Source organism: Panthera leo, chromosome B2, assembly GCF_018350215.1.
Source record: "Panthera leo isolate Ple1 chromosome B2, P.leo_Ple1_pat1.1, whole genome shotgun sequence".
Taxonomy (NCBI): Eukaryota; Metazoa; Chordata; class Mammalia; order Carnivora; family Felidae; genus Panthera; species Panthera leo.
In genome coordinates, this window is record NC_056683.1 from 16,895,417 (window position 1) to 16,914,649 (window position 19,233).

At 48.2% G+C, this 19,233-nt stretch overlaps 1 protein-coding gene across 4 annotated transcripts in view; it reads left to right on the top strand.

The window, feature by feature from the left end:
• The window catches only part of LOC122219561 (androgen dependent TFPI regulating protein), an 83,042-nt gene that overhangs the window by 32,039 nt on the left and 31,770 nt on the right, over positions 1–19,233 (top strand). For all 4 annotated transcript variants that reach the window (XM_042937893.1, XM_042937895.1, XM_042937894.1 and 1 more), the window contains exon 5: positions 11,130–11,245. In XM_042937893.1, the coding sequence (XP_042793827.1) occupies positions 11,130–11,245 (116 nt within the window). The remainder of the gene's footprint in view (positions 1–11,129; positions 11,246–19,233) is intronic.

The window sequence follows — 19,233 nt, forward strand, 5'->3', positions numbered from 1 at the left end:
TTTAAAACATTCTTTATTTAAAAATGTTTTTTAATGTTTATTTACTTTTGAGAGAGACAGAGCACGAGCGGGGGAGGGGCAGAGAGAGAGGGAGACACAGAATCTGAAAGAGGCTCCAGGCTCCGAGCTGTCAGCACAGAGCCCGACGCGGGCTCGAACTCATGAACTGTGAGATAAAGACCTGAGTCCAACTTAGGCCATCCAGGGGCTTGGGCCACCCAGGTGCCCCCAGAATTTTTTATTTTAAAGAGAGAGAGAGAACACGCGAGTGAGCGAGAGGGGCAGGGGGAGAGAGACTTTTCCAAGCAGGCTCTGTGCTCAGCACAAAGCCTGATGTGAGGCTTGATCTCATGACCCTTGGGATCACGACCTGAGCCGAAATCAAGAGTCAGATGACCAACTGACTGAGCAATTTAAAAAAAAAAAAAATTCTCAATGGAGTGCCTGGGTGGCTCATTTGGTGGAGCGTCTGACTTCCGCTCAGGTCACCATCTCGCGATTCATGGGTTCGAGCCCCGCGTCGGGCTCTGTGCTGACAGCTCGGAGCCTGGAGCCTGCTTCGGATTCTGTGTCTCCCTCTCTCTCTGCCCCTGCCCCGTTCACACTCTGTCTCTCAAAAAATAAATACAGGTTAAAACAAGTGTTTTTTTAATAATAAAAAAATAGAAGAATTCTCAGCAAGGAAAAAAAAATGTTTATCATTGAACAACTAGTGTGAGCTATATCATCTTTTAATAAAAGGGGATTAAAATGAGTTTTTGTTCTGAAAGAACAAAGCACCGATTAGTGACGCACTGTGAGAGGAGACACAGTTTGGGATGCTGCTGAGGAAGAGAAACCCTAGAGTCGCTTAGGTCAGACCGATTCGCCCCTAGCGAGCCTCGCAAAAGAGAAAGGGGGTCTTTGCGTTAAACAAGGACTTTCACCGTGAACTCCAGGCACTTCCCCCAGCGGTACCTCTTGTTGGCCAACACTTCCCGAAGAGTCTCCACTCCGTTATGCTTTAGAGCTCGCCAAGTCCCAGGTCGCACTGCAGGGCGCTAATAAATATGCACTGAAATTCATTAATGTTTCTTTGAGTTTGAAGCCCCTGCCCCATATACTTTCCAGTTTCCCGGAGTGCTGAAACGGAACTGTTTCTCGTGAGATAGCTGATGGATATCAAATGAGGGTGTTTCCCAAACAAACTTCTTTTCTCCTGCCCCTGTGGCCCCCTCCCAGATGCCTTCTCTTCTGCGGGTTAGACCCCCGCCTCCCCTGCGGTGAACACACGTGTCCCTCTTCACCCCCTTGGAGGCTAACCCCAAACCAACCAACTACTTGCGTTTGGGAACGCCACCAGAGAGCAGCAAGCGCCCCTCTTCAAGAACAGCTGGCGTGTCGCTTCAGGAATACCCTGATGGGTCAGCAAGGGAGAGCCGGAGGCAGGAAGGCGAGAGAGTTTGGAAACCGGTCCCTCATGGGATCAGTCATGTGGGGAATTTGGAATTTTGCCCCGGAGTTTGTGCGTGCAGGGTGCTTTCCTGAATCGCTGTTATCTCCCAGGGAAACCAGCTGCCCACACATCGTGTCCTTTACTGACATCACGATGTGCTATCTGAGGGGAAGCGACGGTGGCCCGAGACACCGTGGCTCTTAAAGCAAGAGCAGATTCTCATGCTTCTGCAACTTTCTCTTTCGTGAAAAGAACAGTCTCCTCTCTCCAACTTGGAGCAGCTTTCTAGAGAGCTGCCCATCTGTCTATGTCTTAAAAACAAGTCTCCATGTGTGCTATCTGGAGCCAGGCTCAGAAGCAAGGAGGAAGGGTGGATCACACTCCAATTCAGAGGAGGAGATGCAAAGAAGATACCGGACAAAACCTGGGGCTTTCCACCTGGCCCAATCCCAGAGCGGAGGGCCAAGGCCAGCAGACCCCAAGACGAACAAAGTACAGCGTCTGCTGGTTACATAGGTTTTGACTTCCTGCAGGGCTGCTGGCTCCTGGGTGCTGACACCCCTTTAGCTGAGTCTCCACGGTAGTCGTCGTGACGTTGACACCCTGAGCTTGTTCCCAGGCGTCCCATTTTCTCACGGGTTTCCCTGTGACCCACAACGTCCACTCTCAGGACCTGGGGTTCCGTCTGTAGCCGTGGCAAAGGATAAAGGTGATCGCCCAAAGAGGGATTGATGTGGCCCTGTGACCGTGGACACAGCCCGTTCTGCGGCCGCCCACGTCAGCTGCACCTGGCCTTCAGCTGCTGTCTTCTCCTTCCAGAACGCTGCGTGGTCTTGCCAGGAGAGGTGGAAGACGGCCCCTTCCTCTTCTGCCCCACTCCATCGTTCCACTGATCTGTGCATGAATGCCACAAACAGTCACGTGGCCGGAGAAGGGCAAGTAGTGGGTCGGGCGCTGGCGATGAAACGGGAATAGCCCTAAGCCTCGAGTCTTTTCTATCCCTGGGAGGTTTGGCCAGTGTCACGTGAGCACAGTGATGTGACTCTGATGTGAAGGAGCACGGGAGGTCCAGCTATGGCCGGGAAGGGAACGTACTGGAGGTTTCAGGATGTGGCGAAGGCTCCCCGGAGGCAGCGATATCTACACCAAGCCCTGTAAGGTGAGAAGAAGGTGAAGGAGACGACGGAGGGGAGGGACATGTGTGTGATGTATCACTGTGGGTGGCAGAAGAGGGGCGAAGGCTGTACGTAGGGACAGCATGGCCTAGAGGTAAGGTGGGCGAGGCAACCAGATCATCGGGAGCTCTGTAGGCTGCACGAAGGACTTAATTCTACTTTGCAACACATACGTTCAAATCGAGGAAATCGATCAGAAAGCACTTATTAAGCAGAGGAGGGAGGCGTCCTGAAAAAGTAGATGAGATCTTTGCCCTCAAAGAGTTGATAATCTGATGACACCAGGGGAAGAAAATTGACCGTGGAAACACGAAAGTGACAGCGTAAGAAACAGAACGGAATGGAACTGAGCACCGCAGGGCGGAGGGCAGCCCCAAAGAGCTGTGGGAGGGACAGGAGCGTGCGCGCCTCGTGCAAAGGCAGGATGTGACATGGGTGTGGCGTGGCCGGGGCATGGGCCCCAGAAGTTGCAGAAAGGGCTGCGTGCTCAGCTCCGAGAGGCGGGCTGGCTTCTCCTTTGCAGTAAGGGGCTGTCGTTGTTACCACTGACTGAAATCCTCCAAGCATTTAGATCTCTGTGTCACCAACTGGGGTAGAATACCTCCGCTCCAGCCTCTCAGCACAGAATAAAATACGGGCTGTTGTCCGACTCATAAGGGGAACAAAACCAACCAAAAACACCCCAGGGGGGGAAAGGGTATTTATGGGAGTCGATCTACTACTCTGATCATGAGAAGCCTAATTACACAATATTATCTCCTTACGGGCAGAGTCCCCGCCTAGAGATTCTGTTTTATTATTTTGCTTTCAGATCTTATCAGTTTATGGAACCTAGATCTCTGACCTGTTCTGCGTCGGGGACACCACCTACTAGTGGAAAATGTTAGTGGAACAATTTGCTTTCCCCTAAACACGGACAAACGAGAAAAGAGACTGTTCGTTCCATCTCTCTCTTTTTACTTCGGTTGTCTGGCAACCTATTGCTGAGTTTCAATCTCAGTAAGAGCAGCCCAGCAAAGCTCTGGTTGGTAGATCTGCATTTCAGTGCCTCCTAGGTCCTGATTTTCCTTCATGTCTCCTCATGGTAAGGCGGGTGCTTTGGGTTGCAAGGCATCTCAAAGGTGTGTGGGGCTGGTCGGGAGAGAAGCATTCTAGAGCTCAGCAAATGGAGGGGGAAAAGAAAGGAAGTCTAGGGAAGGAAACAGAATGATGAGGAGATTGGTTTGAGTCAAAGGAGGGGGGAGCCTGTTGAGAAGCTGTGGAAAATCAGAGATGAGATGAGATCAGGAGTTTAAACAGTGGACCCCAGGCAGCAGGGAGCTGCAGAAGGCTTTTTGAGCAGAAGTAGCAACATGAAACTTGTTTTAGGAAGGTTAGTCTAATTGCAATGTTGAGTATGTACAAGAAGGGGTAAAGCTAGGGGGGGGTGATGCTGGGGAAGATAAAAGGATATAGACAGCCATGGGATGAATTGGAAAGGAAAAGTGTATCAAGTTTGGGTAGAAAACATGAAGAAGTGGGTCGGTGATTACAGCAGGTGTCTAGGGTGTTGTTATTGCCAGAGAGAATTAAACGAGAGGAAGGGATTTGGGTGCTTTGGAGAGGTACTGAGAGAGAGAACAGGAAAAGGCAAATATATATCCCTAGATTGTAGAGTCCTAAGATCCCAGATCTTTCTTTTCGTCCTACCCTTAACTGGATAGAGTCTAAACAGGCACCTCTTCACCAGGCTGGATGCTGTCAAAGCCAAGTAGCTTCCTATCAGAAGATCTGCTGCTCTGAGCTGTTGGCCAAACTCCATGTTAACCCAAGGGACAACAGTGTAGTAAGTGAGAAATCACTTAGAAACCCTCTTCAGAAGATTTACAAATGTATCACTTAACTCTCTGTTCAAGCCATGTATGAGTTCATAAATAACACCATGCTTTTTTTTTTGCTCAGCCCAGTGGAGCATTTACTTCTCTTTCCAGGTCAGTAAAGACTATTCACATTGCTCCCAAGCTTTTGTTATGAAAATTTTCAAACCAAGTGCAGTTGAAAGAATTTTTGCAGTGATCCGCTGTAATACCTGCCACTTGGATTCTACTATTTGTAGTTCACTGGATTTGCTTTACCCCAAATCTGTGCATCTGCCCATCCATCAACTCATCTTATTTTTGGTATATTTCAGAGTAAATTGCAAACATCACTACTCTTCCTTGGTAAATAAGACTACTGGTGTTTAACTTCTGTGTCTGGAGTTTTGCCACGCTGGGCTGTGTCAGCCCACCCAGGAAGACCACGAAGATCAAAGGCAAACCCGTGGCTCTTTCTGTGGGTGGTTTATCTTCCCAATCCCCCTCCCTAGGCATTTGAACATTGGCTCTTTAATTATAGTGGTGCCTACCTTGTGCACTTGACTTTCTAGAAAGTGGGAAAGGGACTTTTTACAAATCCAATGGCAGTGTCTTCTATTCTCTGGTATTTGAGGCTGAAAAGACACCTACAGGCAGTGTAGGTGGAACACTTTATAAAAAGGAAAAGAAAGAAAGAAAGAAAGAAAGAAAGAAAGAAAGAAAGAAAGAGAAAGAAAGAAAGAAAGAAAGAAAGGAAGGAAGAAAGAGAAAGAAAGAAAGAAAGAAAGAAAGAAAGAAAGAAAGAAAAGTTTGGAAGGGAGAAAGAAAGAAAGAGAAAGGAAGGAAGGGAAGGGAAGTAAGGAAAGAAAGAAAGAAAGAAAGAAAGAAAGAAAGAAAGAAAGAAAGAAAGAAAGAGAAAAGAAAGAGGAAGGAAGAAAGGAAAGGAAAGGAAAGGAAAGGAAAGGAAAGGAAAGGAAAGGAAAGGAAAGGAAAGATATAACCTATGTCTAAGTTTCTGGATTTTCGTGTATCCGATGGATTTAAAGCAAAATTGTAACTGTAACAACATAGGGGCCAGAAAGAATACAGATGGTCTCTGCTTTTGGATACAAAATATTCCCAGGGAGACCTTCACCATTGTCCCAACCTGTGGGTGTCAGAGTCAGAAATTACAGTGGTGAGGAAGGAGGCAAAAGTTTTTCGCTGGCAAATGAATGGTAGTTATTGAAATCAGAGATGGTCTTACAAGGATTTACAAAACAATTATTACTGTGTGTTTTTACCACATGGAGTTTGCGAGCTTAAGGAACATGACCCAGCAGTGTAATAACAAGCCCGAGTATAATAGCATTCTATTAAGGTTTGTTTTGCCTCCTTTTCCATGTCTGCTGTATTTACATTTAAGTTTTAATGGATGTTTTGGCCATGTGTTTGCCCCTGAGGAGATTTTGTAAAGGCTTTTGTGTTTTTTTAATACAGAAGAAGTGTTATATTTAATGCATAGTAAGCAAAAAATACCCTGAATGTCCCCAGAAATGAGATCTTGCTGGTGCAATAAAACTTCATCTTTCTTTAAGTTTATTTATTTATTTTGATATAGAGCGTGTGGGGGAGAAGCAGAGAGAGAGGGAGAGAGACAAAATCTTAAGCAGGCACAGAGCCTGACACGGGGATCTGTCTCACGAACCGTGAGACCATGACCTGAGCCGAAATCGAGAGTTGGACACTTGGGGCGCCTGGGTGGCTCAGTCAGTTAGGCGTCTGACTTTGGCTCGGGTCATGATCTCAACGCTCCCGAGTTCGAGCCCCACGTTGGGCTCTGTGCTGACAGCTCAGAGCCTGGGGCCTGCTTTGGATTCTGGGTCTCCCTCTCTCTCTGCCCCTCCCCTGCTTGTGCTCTGTCTCTGTCTCTCAAAATTAAATAAACTTTAAAAAAAAAAAGTTAAAAAAAAAAGAATTGGACGCTTAACTGACTGAGCCACCCCGGCACCCCTAAAACTTCATTTAAAATTATCAATCCATTAGCACCATAAACAAACCAAAGACATTTTTTTAGAGACTTGGGGGAAAGGACCTCAGTTTAGAGTCAGTGTAAGGAACTGATTCTAAGATTTCAGCGTTGCCTGAACAGAGGGAAGGAGGCGAACACTGATAAGAACACAAAGCGGGCGATATTACGGAAGCTCATTGTGAGAAACAGCTTCTGAAGGACAAAGTCTCTCAATGACCAGTCCAAGAGGCTAGAAGCAGCCGTGTCTATCTTGATCAACTCAAATCAACACGAGAGCCAGTCCAACAAGGAAATGAAACAGAGGAAAAAGGCAGAGACCGTATTTTTAAGCGTTACCTGCTTTTCAAAATGTGGAGGCTCCCTGAATCCTTTCACTGGAGAAAATTAAGTGCTCTTGCCCCTCGAGGATCTTAGAGATAAGAGTGGGACCATCCTAGGCTTATGGATTTAGGGCTTGGAGCCTGCATGACTGTGATGGAAACCTGGGGGCTCCATGGGTTATCTCGGGGATTAAGGCTTGCTTCTTTCTCCAGAATCAGGCAAATGCATCTGATTATACCCGTAGCCTCAAAAACAGGGAAGCTCTTGGGGCGCCAAGGTGGCTCAGTCGGTTGAGCGTTTGACTTCAGCTCAGGTCGTGATCTCGCAGTCAGTGAGTTTGAGCCCCGCGTTGGGCTCTATGCTGACAGCTCAGAGCCTGGAACCTGTGTCTCCCTCTCTCTCTTCCCCTCCCTCCACTCATGCTCTGTCTCTGTCTCTCTGTCAAAAATAAATAAACATTAAAAAAAAAATTTTAAAAACCCAACAGGATAGCTCTTTATAACCGCTCCGTAGCTCCCTGGGGGGGGGGGGGAAGTGAGTAAAAGTAAATGCTCCTTATGTTTCACGTTGCCACTCGTGTAACCTTGTAAGAATGCTCTGTGCGCTGGTAAATTTAAGTTCTTGTGGCCAAGGCTATTTTGCAACAAGGTATCTAAAATGCTTTACCAATAGGGGCGCCTGGGTGGCTCAGTCCCTCAAGGGTCTGACTCTTGATTACGTCTCAGGCCATGACCTCCTGGTTTTGTAGTTGGAGCCCCGTGTAGGGCTCTGCGTTGACAGTGTGGAGCCTGCTTGGGGTTCTCTCTCTCTCCCTCTCTGCCCCTCTCCTGCTCACATTCTCTCTGTCTTTCTCTCTTTCTCTCATACAAACATTTGGGGCACCTGGGTGGCTCAGCCGGTTGGGCGTCCGACTTCGGCTCAGGTCATGATCTCACCGTCTGTGGGTTCGAGCCCTGCGTCCGGCTCTGTGCAGACCGCCCGGAGCCTGGAGCCTGCTTGGGATTCTGTGTCTCCCTCGCTCTCTGCCCCTCCCCCGCTCACGCTCTGTCTCTCTCTCTCAAAATAAACATTCCAAACATTTTTTAAAAGTAACCATTAACATTTTTTTTAAATAAAAATTGAAAGATAAAATGCTTTAATATCCTAATTCTTAAATCCCTGTCTCAGGCTTAGCATTACGTCTGCAAGAGATTCAGACCAAAGTGGGCGTTCCACTGAGGACAGGAGACAAAGGCATAATTTGGTAGAGAAGGATGGGGAAAGAGCAGCACTGTCCTTTTAACCAATACATTTGGAACGAGATATTCAAGGGAAAACTGTACCAAAATGATGGCTAGTTGACAAGGGAAGATCATTTCACTGCATCCTCTCTGTGAGCACGTACTATTGTTTCAGCCCATGATGTTTTTGTTTACTCTGGAAGGAAATATTTTACCCCCTCTGAGATAATTAATTTTTGTCAGTTTCACTGTTTATAAGGGAAACTGAGAAACTGTTAATTGAAATACAGAATGAGTCACTGTTTTCAGTAATTTTTGGCAGTGTTCTAATTTGTGTCAATCCCGGCCTAATTATTAGATTTTTTGGAAGCAGAAAGCATATTTGATTTTTCTCTTCTTGAGTTGTTTTTTCTTCCTCAGAGGAAAAAAAAAAAATCACGCGCAGCCTGATAAAGGTTATACAATGTATATGAACGCGAGGTGAAATACCAGGACGTTTGAAACAGCAGGAGGTGTATTGTATCACGCTTGTCTCCTCACGGTAGCTCCATGTTTAGAAAGCTCTCAGACGGCCGTCTTCCTCCTATCCCCCAGCTCCGGCCAAAAAATGCGATTCTTTTAAAGACCTTTTAGCTGGTATTAAGCCACAGTATATGGCCCGTCACTAATGACATCACCGAGGTAAACTTCCCAGAAGTCATCAGGGAGAAGTCATTTGGAAATCCAATTGAATGTCACTTGCAAAGGGCAGGCTTCTAGACGAGGTGACCAGTCATGCATTCCTGAGTTATTTGTTGCAAGAGCATTAATCACTACGAACTCATTTGCTCCTAATGCGAACGCACTACATTATTCCCCGGGAATTCTGTTCCAAATGATGGTTAATGTAGAGAATGGAAGCTGCTGACGACAGACAGGGTTAATAAAATCTGTCAGATCAATGGCCAGTATAATGGGACTGTTAATGCTTCCTAATAGAAGCCGGATCTTCCTGGCTGCGGCAGAGGGAGGGCGGGTGGAGAGGCAGGTGGCCGTGCTGGGCAGACAAGCCCCGTCTCTTGCCTCCCGAGGTGGCCTCTGGGTGAAAAGATCATTGACGGCAGTTACGGGGCGTTGCCAGGGCTCGGAGGTGGCCACGGCTGGGAGCATAGGCAACCACCGTGGGCTGGGGAGGGAGCCACAGGGTGGCCACAGGGACCGCTGTGCTACCCTCTTCCAGCTGCTTGCACGCCTGCATCTGAACACCTGGCGCTGTGGGCAGCCCAGAACCTCCCTTCAGCCACACTGGGCCACCAAGGGGATGAAGGACAGCAGTCACAGTGATAATGGTGGCAATCCCAGCTAACACTCACTGGAAGTGCTCAGGGGCGGAGGGCGAAGCCCTTTAGACGCTCTACCCCTCATCCTCAGGGTGGTGTTCCCTGTGACATGTGGACTGGCTATTCTCCATCGTATAGCCTAGGAAGCTGAAGTTCAGGTTCAAGTCATGAGACCAAGGTCAGATCTGAAAGTTCGAGCCTGCAACCACGATGCACTTTATTAGAGGGAGAGACGCAGAAACTATAGCCGAAAATCAGACCAGAGAAAGATGTGGGGTATGCCAATTGGCCTACGTGTCTTTCCACTTGTACATGCAACCCGTCAGTAAGTTCAGGACCATCCTGGGGCAAAGTCTATCAAAGCTGTAGCATGGGGACGCCGGGCAGGGGGGTTGGGGGGGCTCAGTCAGTTGAGCGTCCGACTCTTGATTTCGGCTCAGGTCATGATGGGTTGTGGGATGGAACCCTGAATGGGGCTGAGTGCGGAGCCTCCTGGAGATTCTCTGTCTCCTTCTGCCCCTCTCCCCCATTTGTGCTCTCTCTCTCCTCTCTCTCTCTCTGATATTAAAAAAAAAAAAAAAATTGTATATATAAAAGCTATAGCTTGTCTGCAACACTGTTCCTCTAAGCTTTGCTACTAACATGAGGGAACCCGGGGCCTGGAAGAGGCCTAATTACTTTGTACCAACCAACTGCAGCCTTGTCAGGGCCCCAGGAGGCCCTCTCTGCCCAGCAATGCCCTCTTATTAAGATTTGTTCCTTCTCCTTCCACCCCTACCGCATAAAAACTTGCCACATTTCTTGTCATCTGCGGGTCTGGATCTCCTGACCGTACCCTCCCTAGTTCAGGTAGAGTGAGAAGAAACTGTGGTCTTCTGGAGATGCCTCTGAGCACGACGCAGACATGACTGAGAGCAAAGGCCACCCAGAGCCGGCACCCAGGGCCCCAGCCACACAGCCGGGCATGGGAGCACGGTGATATGGGCCCCGTGACATCTCTAAGCCCCAGCGACTATTGCCTTGGGGATCAGGAATGGGAATGAGTTGGGGTTTACAAGCGGAGCCTGAGGACACGAGAGGCTACCAAGAGCCGAGGCGATCGGGGACCGGGGATGAAAGGGGAGTGATAGCTGTACGTGTGAAAATATATATACATGAAATACTCACACTACTAGATGTTCCCAGTAAGCAGTATTCTCCACCACCCCACCCCCAGATCTTACGAGTACACATCGTAAGTGCCAGACTACATGGAGCGGGATACAAATGCAGTGGAATTGGGTGAGAGAAATTAGCAAGAGGAAAATTCAGAGACAGCATCGTGGAAGATTGTCTTGGCTGTGAAGAACATGAATGATTAGAATACAGGGAGAGAAGCCATTCCACACGGAGAGTTGGGGCATGAACAGAAGTGTGAGGGTGGGAACTAGCACGCTGAGTGCAAAGGGGAATGGAGGAAACAGCTTTGTTCTAGTGAAGGAGTGTGTGTGGGTGGGTGTGTAAGAGTGTGTGTGGGGGGGTGGGTGGGTGGGTGGGAAGAGAAGAGCAGAGAGCAATAAGCAGGAGCAGAGAAGGTGCTAGAACATTACAAAGAGCCTTGGTGGCCAGACAACGGAGTTTGGACCAGTATGGCAGGCAGTAGGGAGCCATTGGAGGCTCTTGGGCATCTAAGGAGCATGATGCAAGCCAAGTTTGGGGAAGTTTCCGCTGGTAGTTGCATAAGAAGGTAGATTGGAAGGGACGGAGAGAACGGGGGGCATGGCAGGCCGCCGGGGCTGTCTGACGTGACGATTTACCATTTCTTCTCCTCCAGCACACATCCATACTGCCCTTCTCGCTGGTTGAAGTCATCCTCAGGCCACATTGCTACCCACTGAAGAAGAAAGGACTCACCTTGTTGGCTGTGGCCAGCCTCGCTTACATCAGCAGGTACGCATCGCAGAGAGGAAATCTCCTTAGACTTTTCTTTCAAGACTCTGGATACCCCAGAAGCAGCACTCTGTTCTATAGGAGTGCCTCCATCTTGGGTTAACAGGGATTTAACCATCATTACATCGTTAGGCAGGATAGATTCTTACTGTCTGATGTGGACGCTCACGGGAACGTCACTTGTGCCAGAGTGCACAGGTGTGAGGGCACAGGGAGCAGTTGCACACTCCTCTCTCTGTCTCGTGAAGAAGTCATCATTGCACAGCTATGCATGTTACTCCCCCCAAGAAAATATTGATCGTTGGTTCCGTTTGCAATTAAAAAGGCATTTGATGGCTCGGCCCGTTTCTGTTGCCTGTATCTTTAGGGGCTTATTTGCATCAACATCTGGCACCAGAGCTCCTACGGGGCGTTGGGGCAATTTCCCAGCGCCTTGCAGACCAGCCACGCTGGAGGCACGGGAGAGCTGGCCTAGACTTCATTATTCAACTACCTGCTGCCACCAATACTCAGGAACGCTGCCCAATGGTCTGTCATCAAGGGAAAAGGCTTGGCCTTCCACCCAATGACTAGAACCGCCCCCCCCCCCCCCTTCCCATGCTGTCTCCTTCTCATCCACTACCGTATCTTGCTCTACAGACAGGGGCATGCCAAGCATGATCCCTGCAGATCAGAAGCTAATCTTGCTGTTCCTTCTCCAGTCTAGACTCATCTAAGCCGTTCGTGTCTGACAGTCTGGGTAATCCCCCAATCCCTCCTTATATATGGAGGTTCAATTAAGTATAGGGCTCTGCTGGAGGTAGCAGCCAGAATGAGAGCACATTCCATAGGACGTTGCTTGTTTCATTGGTTTTGCCGTCCTTTGCTTCAGAGCCCATAACCTTTGTGCCCAGAACTCAGATGATGGCTCCTCCTGTGCCTTTTGTGTCCTTCTGGAATGTATGTCCCTCCTCCCCTGCTGCACCTCTCCTTCTCTGAGTGCCCCACATCTTTCTTGCTTCTTTTCTTTTGAAGAAAGAAAGTACTTGCTCAATAAATCTACCTTAGAACTCTACACTGGTCTCCACTCTGGGGCCTTTACTTTTCTTTTTTTTAGAGACAGAGAGCATGAGCAGGGGAGGAGTAGAGAAAGAGAGAAGGAATCCCAAGCAGGCTCCACATCTATCCCAGATCCTGACACGGGGCTCAATTGTATGGCTGTCAGATCACGACCTGAGCTGAAATCAAGTCAGAGGCTTAACTGAGCCACCCAGGCACTCCTGGGGTCCTTGCACTTTAACAAAGGACACTTTTAGGGAACAGGTGATGGTTGGACACCTGCTGGCAGTTGATTCTGGAGCACAGTGTCGAGAAGGATTCTGAGACCCTACAAAAAAGAGTTTTGTCATCCTTAGCAATATCTGTCCATAGTGTAAGAATGGCAGGTGGGAAGATACATGCCAGGTACTTAGCATATCTGGCTTAACCCATAGGACTAAATCCCTAAAGATAGAATATCTGGATCCTGAGGTTGGGTAAGAGTATGTATATATCAAGATATTTTCTCGTATTATTATGTGTGGACCCGAAGCAGGGTGGCCCCTGGCAGATTATCCACACGAATTTCCATACTTTTGCCTTTTTGGGCGGACTTTCATCGGATTGAGTTCTCCTTGCTGAGTGTAACTTTTGGAGTTTATATATACGGTAGCATCTTTGGTCTGTTAACTTCTTCCACCTAACGACTTGGAAGGCGGTCACCCATCGTCACACCTGACTTTTGCCCTCTTATCTTCAGAGACCAAGAGGGTAGAAAAGCACCTAACGCCACTGGTATCTTGGGGAGTAATTGTGGCGGCCGCAAAGATGAGAAGCAGCAGTCAAGAGAGCTTAGCTTGTCGGTGGAGAAAAGAGTTGCAATGAGATGGGGGTCCGGTGCGAGAGTATCATGTGTCCATTCGATTATTCATCAGTGCCAGGCACTGTGTTAACCAACTGAAGACACAGAGGTGTGCAAGGCACCATGCTGCTTTCAGCGTCTGAGAGACAGGAAATTGCCCACAAGGACAACAGGGTGAGGGGACTATAATAGGAGGAAGCACAGGGTGCTGTGGGTGCCCAGGAAGGATGTTGAGAGCTGGCTTCGGCAGGGAATTGATGTCCCAGCTGAGACCCAAAGAATGAGAAGGAATAAGTCAAGACAGACATGGGAAAGATCTTCACACAGAGGGAACAGCATCTGCAAAGGGCTGGAGTTGCTGAGGGTAGGGCTGAATTGGAGGACAGGAAAAGCCGGCTCATGAATTCACATCAGTGAATCTGGACCGTAGGAGGTAAGGGCTTGTCTGTGGGAAAGTTTTAGGCGGAGGAGTAAATGACTGATTGGAAAGATGACTCTGGAGGAAATTAAAGAAGAACAAGACGGGGAGACCAATTAGTGGCACTTGTGGTAGCTGGAAAGAATGGATGTTAGCCAACCGATGACAATATCGGTCAATCTGCAAACGGAATCAGAGAGGGCGAGTGATGGAAGTGACTGGGAGGTCATCTAGCACCGAAGGCCTGAAGCCTCACAGATTAAATGACATGCCCCAGGTCCTGTGGCTGGGGAAAAGTTGAAGCTGGGACTTACACTCCGGGCTCCCGTTTCCAAATCCAGTTCGCTTTCCGCCGTCTCCACACGGCCGGAGATTTGCTCAGCTCCCCGCGTGAGCAAAACATACTCTGCAAAGTGAGCTGGGGGGTGAGCATGAGCCGAAGCTTAACCTCATTTCCACGGTCGAAAAACTTCGGTGATGTCGTGGTTCCCGGCTCTGTGCTCGGACTGGATGTTACAGTGATACAATGGAACGAGGGGAGGGAGGGAGGTGACAGAGACCTGTCGCCAGTAGGAACGTGACTGGGTGGGCCCGGGTGAGGAGCGGAAGAGGTTTGCGATTTGGACCTCCTCATCACTGATGAAGTACCAAGGCGGCATTTGGCCCCGTTAGGCTCCACTTTTGCTGGGACAAAGAGGACACTTTCGCTGCTGCATTGACTACAGCTTCCCTACCTCTGCCCGCTCCCGGTGGTGGGAGCTCAGACTCGGCCGTCGGCCGCCTCCGCCCTTACGCAATGCCCTGGGGCCCGTGGGGCCCTCGCAGCGACAGATGGCCATCAACCAAGTTCCACAAAGTGTGGCTATCCACAGAGACGTTTTAGGGAAGTGGCTGGGGGCCAGCTGTTAGGCAGGCCGGTTTGGATGGTCAAATAGGGAAACGGCGTGGCAAGAATGAGGTAAAGAGTATGGGCCGGGGCCAGGGTGAGCGTGAGAAACAAACATGAGTCAGAAAAACGGCAGTAACGCTGAGCCGGGGAAGCAGCGCACTGCCGAAACCGTGTCACGACGACCTAAAAATAGCCACTGGGACCGTGGGGACTGCCTCACACGTGGCCCTTGATTTTTGTCATTTTTCAGATTGCAGAATTGGAGGGCTGGCCCGTAAGTGGGAAAAGAAAGCTTTGCAAAGGAGCGATGACTGCAAACGTTTCATTTCCTTTGGCAAGCCTTACTCACCTAGAAATACGGTAGCTTGCTTCCCGCTCCCTTCTCTCTCACCCCTAAACTCGTCACCCAGCTCTCTCTGAGGTCATGGCGAGGAGCGGGAAAACAGACCTGTTCCTACCGCTGGCTCTGATCCGCTCTTTTAGTGAACAAATATTCCCCCTAACACGAGGCTGGTCCTGCTGGGAAGAGCCAAGTTATATAAGGCCCAGCCCCAGTCTACGGGGGGTTTGTGCTTCATAAGTGGGGATGAGCCGCGCATCGTCAGAGCACAAGATGGGAGGTGAGGAAATACAGCAAATACAAGGAGCCACGGGGAACACAGAGGAGGAAGCAGCTTTGCACGGGAAGCAAAACAGAATAAAATAACCCCCAAACAAAAGGTGGGCGGAATATTCTTATCATTGAGTTTGATCCCAATGTCTTAGTCTTGATCCATGGTTACGTCATAGCTCCCATGTCTGCCCATGTCTGGGTGCTCCGGTCACTATTTTCCTGGCGGCAGGTGGCCCGGGTCTCCAAGATCCTCCTCCCTGAGCGTTCCAATAAGCCCATGAGTGTTCACACCTGCCGACTGGTCATGCACACCTAGCCTCCTGGGCCCCCCGTCTCCACCGGGCTCCGCATCCAAGTCAGTTTGCACTCCACCCCCCATCTGCTGAGACCCACACTGTTATCGCCCACAGGTCCCCTGTGTCCATAGGATAACACTACCGGCCGCTACGACAGCCCCAGCTGACCTGCAGCAGGTTGCCACCTTGCTCTCGGTAGACCAGAAATCTGCAGGTGCCGCAGGTGTCTCTGCTATCGCGTGAGGTCTTGCCAGGGACGAGCATCACACAGATACGCAGCTATGACCCAGCAGCGGGGGAGGTGTCTGTAAAGTCGTCCTCAATAGCAGCTCCTGTGAGGCAAGAGAGATCATTTCTGTCTTCTATACTCGGCTCACTCAGGTGAGCTTCCCCATCAAAGGTGCCTAGGCCCTCAGGGACAACAATCCTCTAACTGGGCATCCATTTCCATGCACACACATTTACACATACAGATACCTCAGCGCCGGAATACATTAAAAGCTACCAGAGCTATGCACTAAGCTGAGTTCCAAGATCAGCATCTACGTCCACTAAGGCATCATGGTAAATCGCTGCCCGGAACCACTGTTAACTTTTTCCCGGGTATAAATACAACACTTGTCTGGGATTGTCTAGACGCACCGGAGTTTCACACCCTTGAATCTTGAGATCAGACTCCCAGTCCCATTTTTCCCAGAGGTACTCCTTTGTCCCCATGTAAATTAATATATGAAATAAATATAAAGATGCCAACACAAGGCCCCTAGTTGTCCACATTTGGAGCCCAGGCCAGCTGGGGAGCAATCTGGAGACAGGTAAAAGTGGAGGGCTGGGAGAGGGAAGGGTCGTCCACACTTGTCCCTCCTGTGCAAACCTTGGCTCTTGCTCGACCCAAATGCCTGTTTCAAAAATTAGAAGTAATACGATGCTGAAGAGTGATACTCCTGTACAAGGGGGAATGAGGGCACCCGAGACACATTGTGGAAGTAACAGAATAGGTTTGTGGCTTCACTGGCATGCCATGGGCCAACGAGAAGAAAAAGTCAAGGACGGTTCTATGAGTTTTTGGCTGGTAGACGAGGGAAGATGGTGGTCGCACTAATACATGTAGAAATGTTAGGGAAACAAAATGGCTTGAGGGTGTAAGTGAAAGACTCCATGTAAAACCCCCTATCTGTGTCCTATTCCAAAAGATTCTGGTTTAATTAGTTTAGGGTGCGTCCTGAGCATTGGGATTTTTAAAGCTCCCCATGGCAGTTCTCATCTTCAGCCAAGGCTGAGAACCACTTGCCTAGAGGAACTTCCATTTGGACATCCTTCCCAGGAGAGGTGGGACAGTGGAGATCCAGGGAGTAAACCCTCCTGGTAGAATGAGCTTCCTGGAAAAAGAGTGAGAGACTGAGAGTGGGGAGAGAGAGAGAGAGGGAGAGATGGAAAGTAAATGCTGGGGGGCAATGCCCTCCTCTAAGGGGCAGGAAGGACAATGGGGCAGCAGAGTAGCAAAGAATGATCCAATGGTAGAAAATGGAGAAGGTACAAGAGCCCAACAGTCCCTGAAGGGAGGATGAGGCACCGGCCCAGAAGGGGGCAATATCGTGAGGGTGGGCAACAGTTTTAACTGTCTTGAACAGGTGGCCACCCCAAACAACTCTCATTATTGCTGATATTTTTCAACATCTAGGTAAATAATTTAGCCCTCTAGCTTCACCGTTTCTTCTACTCCATTTAAAATTTCCTTTTCTTTTCTCTTCCTTTTCTTCTTTTCTTTTCTTTTCTTTTTTTCTTTTCTTTTCCTTTTCTTTTCTCTTTTCCTTTCCTTTCTTTTCTTTTCCTTTCCTTTCCTTTCCTTTTCTTTTCCTTTTCTTTCTTTTCTTTTTTCTTTTCTTTTCTCTTTTCCTTTCCTTTCCTTTCTTTTCCTTTCCTTTCCTTTCCTTTCCTTTCCTTTCCTTTTCCTTTTCTTTTATCTTTTCCTTTCCATTCTTTTTTTTTCTTTTCCTTTCCTTTTCTTTTCCTTTTCTTTTCTTTTCTTTTCCTTTCTTTTCTTTTCCTTTTCTTTTATCTTTTCTTTTCTTTTCTCTTCTTTTCTCTTCCTTTTCTTTTTTTCTTTTCTTTTTTCTTTTCTTTTCTCCTTTCCTTTCCTTTCCTTTCCTTTCCTTTTCTTTTCCTTTTCTTTTCTTTTATCTTTTCCTTTCCATTCTTTTTTTTTCTTTTCCTTTCCTTTCCTTTCCTTTTCTTTTCTTTTTTCTTTTCTTTTCCTTTCTTTTCTTTTCTTTTCCTTTTCTTTTCCTTTTCTTTTATCTTTTCTTTTCTTTTCTTTTCTTTTCTTTTCTTTTCTTTTCTCTTTCCTCTCCTCTCCTCTCCTCATTCTCTTCTCTTCTCTTTCTTACACTCTTTACCTAACATGGATTTTTTTAAGACAGTGGTAGAAGAGACGTCTGGATGTCTCAGTCGGTTAAACATCTGACTCTTGATTTCTGCTCAGGTCATGATCTCATGGTTTCTGAGTTCAAACCCCACATCGGATGCTGCGCTGACAATGCAGAGCCTGCTTGGGATTCTCTTTCTTCCTCTCTCTTTGCTCTTCTCCTGCTCTCGCGCTCTCCCTCTCTCAGAATGAATAAATGAACTTAAAAAAAAAAAGACAGTGGTAGAAATTCACAAGTTACTATTAAAAAGCCAGGAGCTGGCAGGTATCTTTGACCTTCCATTGTTTGTGTTTGGGAGCCTGGGCAGGCAGGTGAACACAAGGGTGACACAGGGCTGCATTGCAAAGGCAGCAATAGGCTCTGTCCCCACCTTAAAGAATCACCAGGTCCCAGTTGTTCTCAAGGACATTTTCATGGTAGGAAGTCTTCTGCTAATTTGTTGAATTTGTTGACAAAATGTGAATTCAGGTTGTGCTTGCCTTCTGGTCTCAGGTGCAACGTGACCATCTTGCATGCTTTTGTAGGAAGTCAGCATGAAAATATGGGGCCAGAGGGCCCTTTAATTCTATCATTCTACTGATACAGCATGAGTGTTCATGCTTTACGAAGTATATGCATACAAGAGCCTAGATGGCTCAGCTGGTAAAGCATCCCGCTTCAGCTCAGGTCATGATCTCACAGTCTGTGAGTTCGAGCCCCACATCAGGCTGTGCACTGGCAGTGTGGAACCTGCTTAGGATTCTCTCTCTCCCCCCCCCTCTCTGCCCCTCCCCCACTTGTGCTCCCTGTCCCTCAAAAAAATATATAAACTGAAAAAAAGCAAGTATATGTGTAAAGCCCACAAAACCCCTTTTTATCTACTAGTCCCTAACCCACAGACTTCCACTGTTTGTGTACTGATAAGACACAGAAAATATGAATTTTATGAGAACCATCGGATGCTATAATATCTAGGATAAGAAAACTATAAAAGATTAATTTTTGGCTGCCAGTCTGTGCCTGCCCAGCCTGACTCATATAGATTCACTCAGCAGACAGCTCTAGAAGGACATAGAGTATTGCTCTCTGAACTGAGGGTCAGAATTATTGGCCTCTTCAAAGTATTAATAAAGTGAGCAATCGATTAACTAAAGTCTGGAAGGCCAAGGGTACATCTCCCTGGTTTTATTATTTTTTAATTTTTTTAACATTTATTCATTTTTGAAAGGCAGAGAGAGACAGAGCACAAATGGGGGAGGGGCAGAGAGAGAGGGAGACACAGAATCAGAAGCAGGCTCCAGGCTCCAAGCTGTCAGCACAGAGCCCCACGCGGGGCTCGAACTCACGGACCGCGAGATCATGACCTGAGCCGAAGTCGGCCGCTTAACCGACTGAGCCACCCAGGCGCCCCTCCCTGGTTTTAGAGGCTGTGATGTTCTTGGTGGGTCACGCAGCTGAGAGCTGTCTGCAGAAGCTGCAGTGAACAGC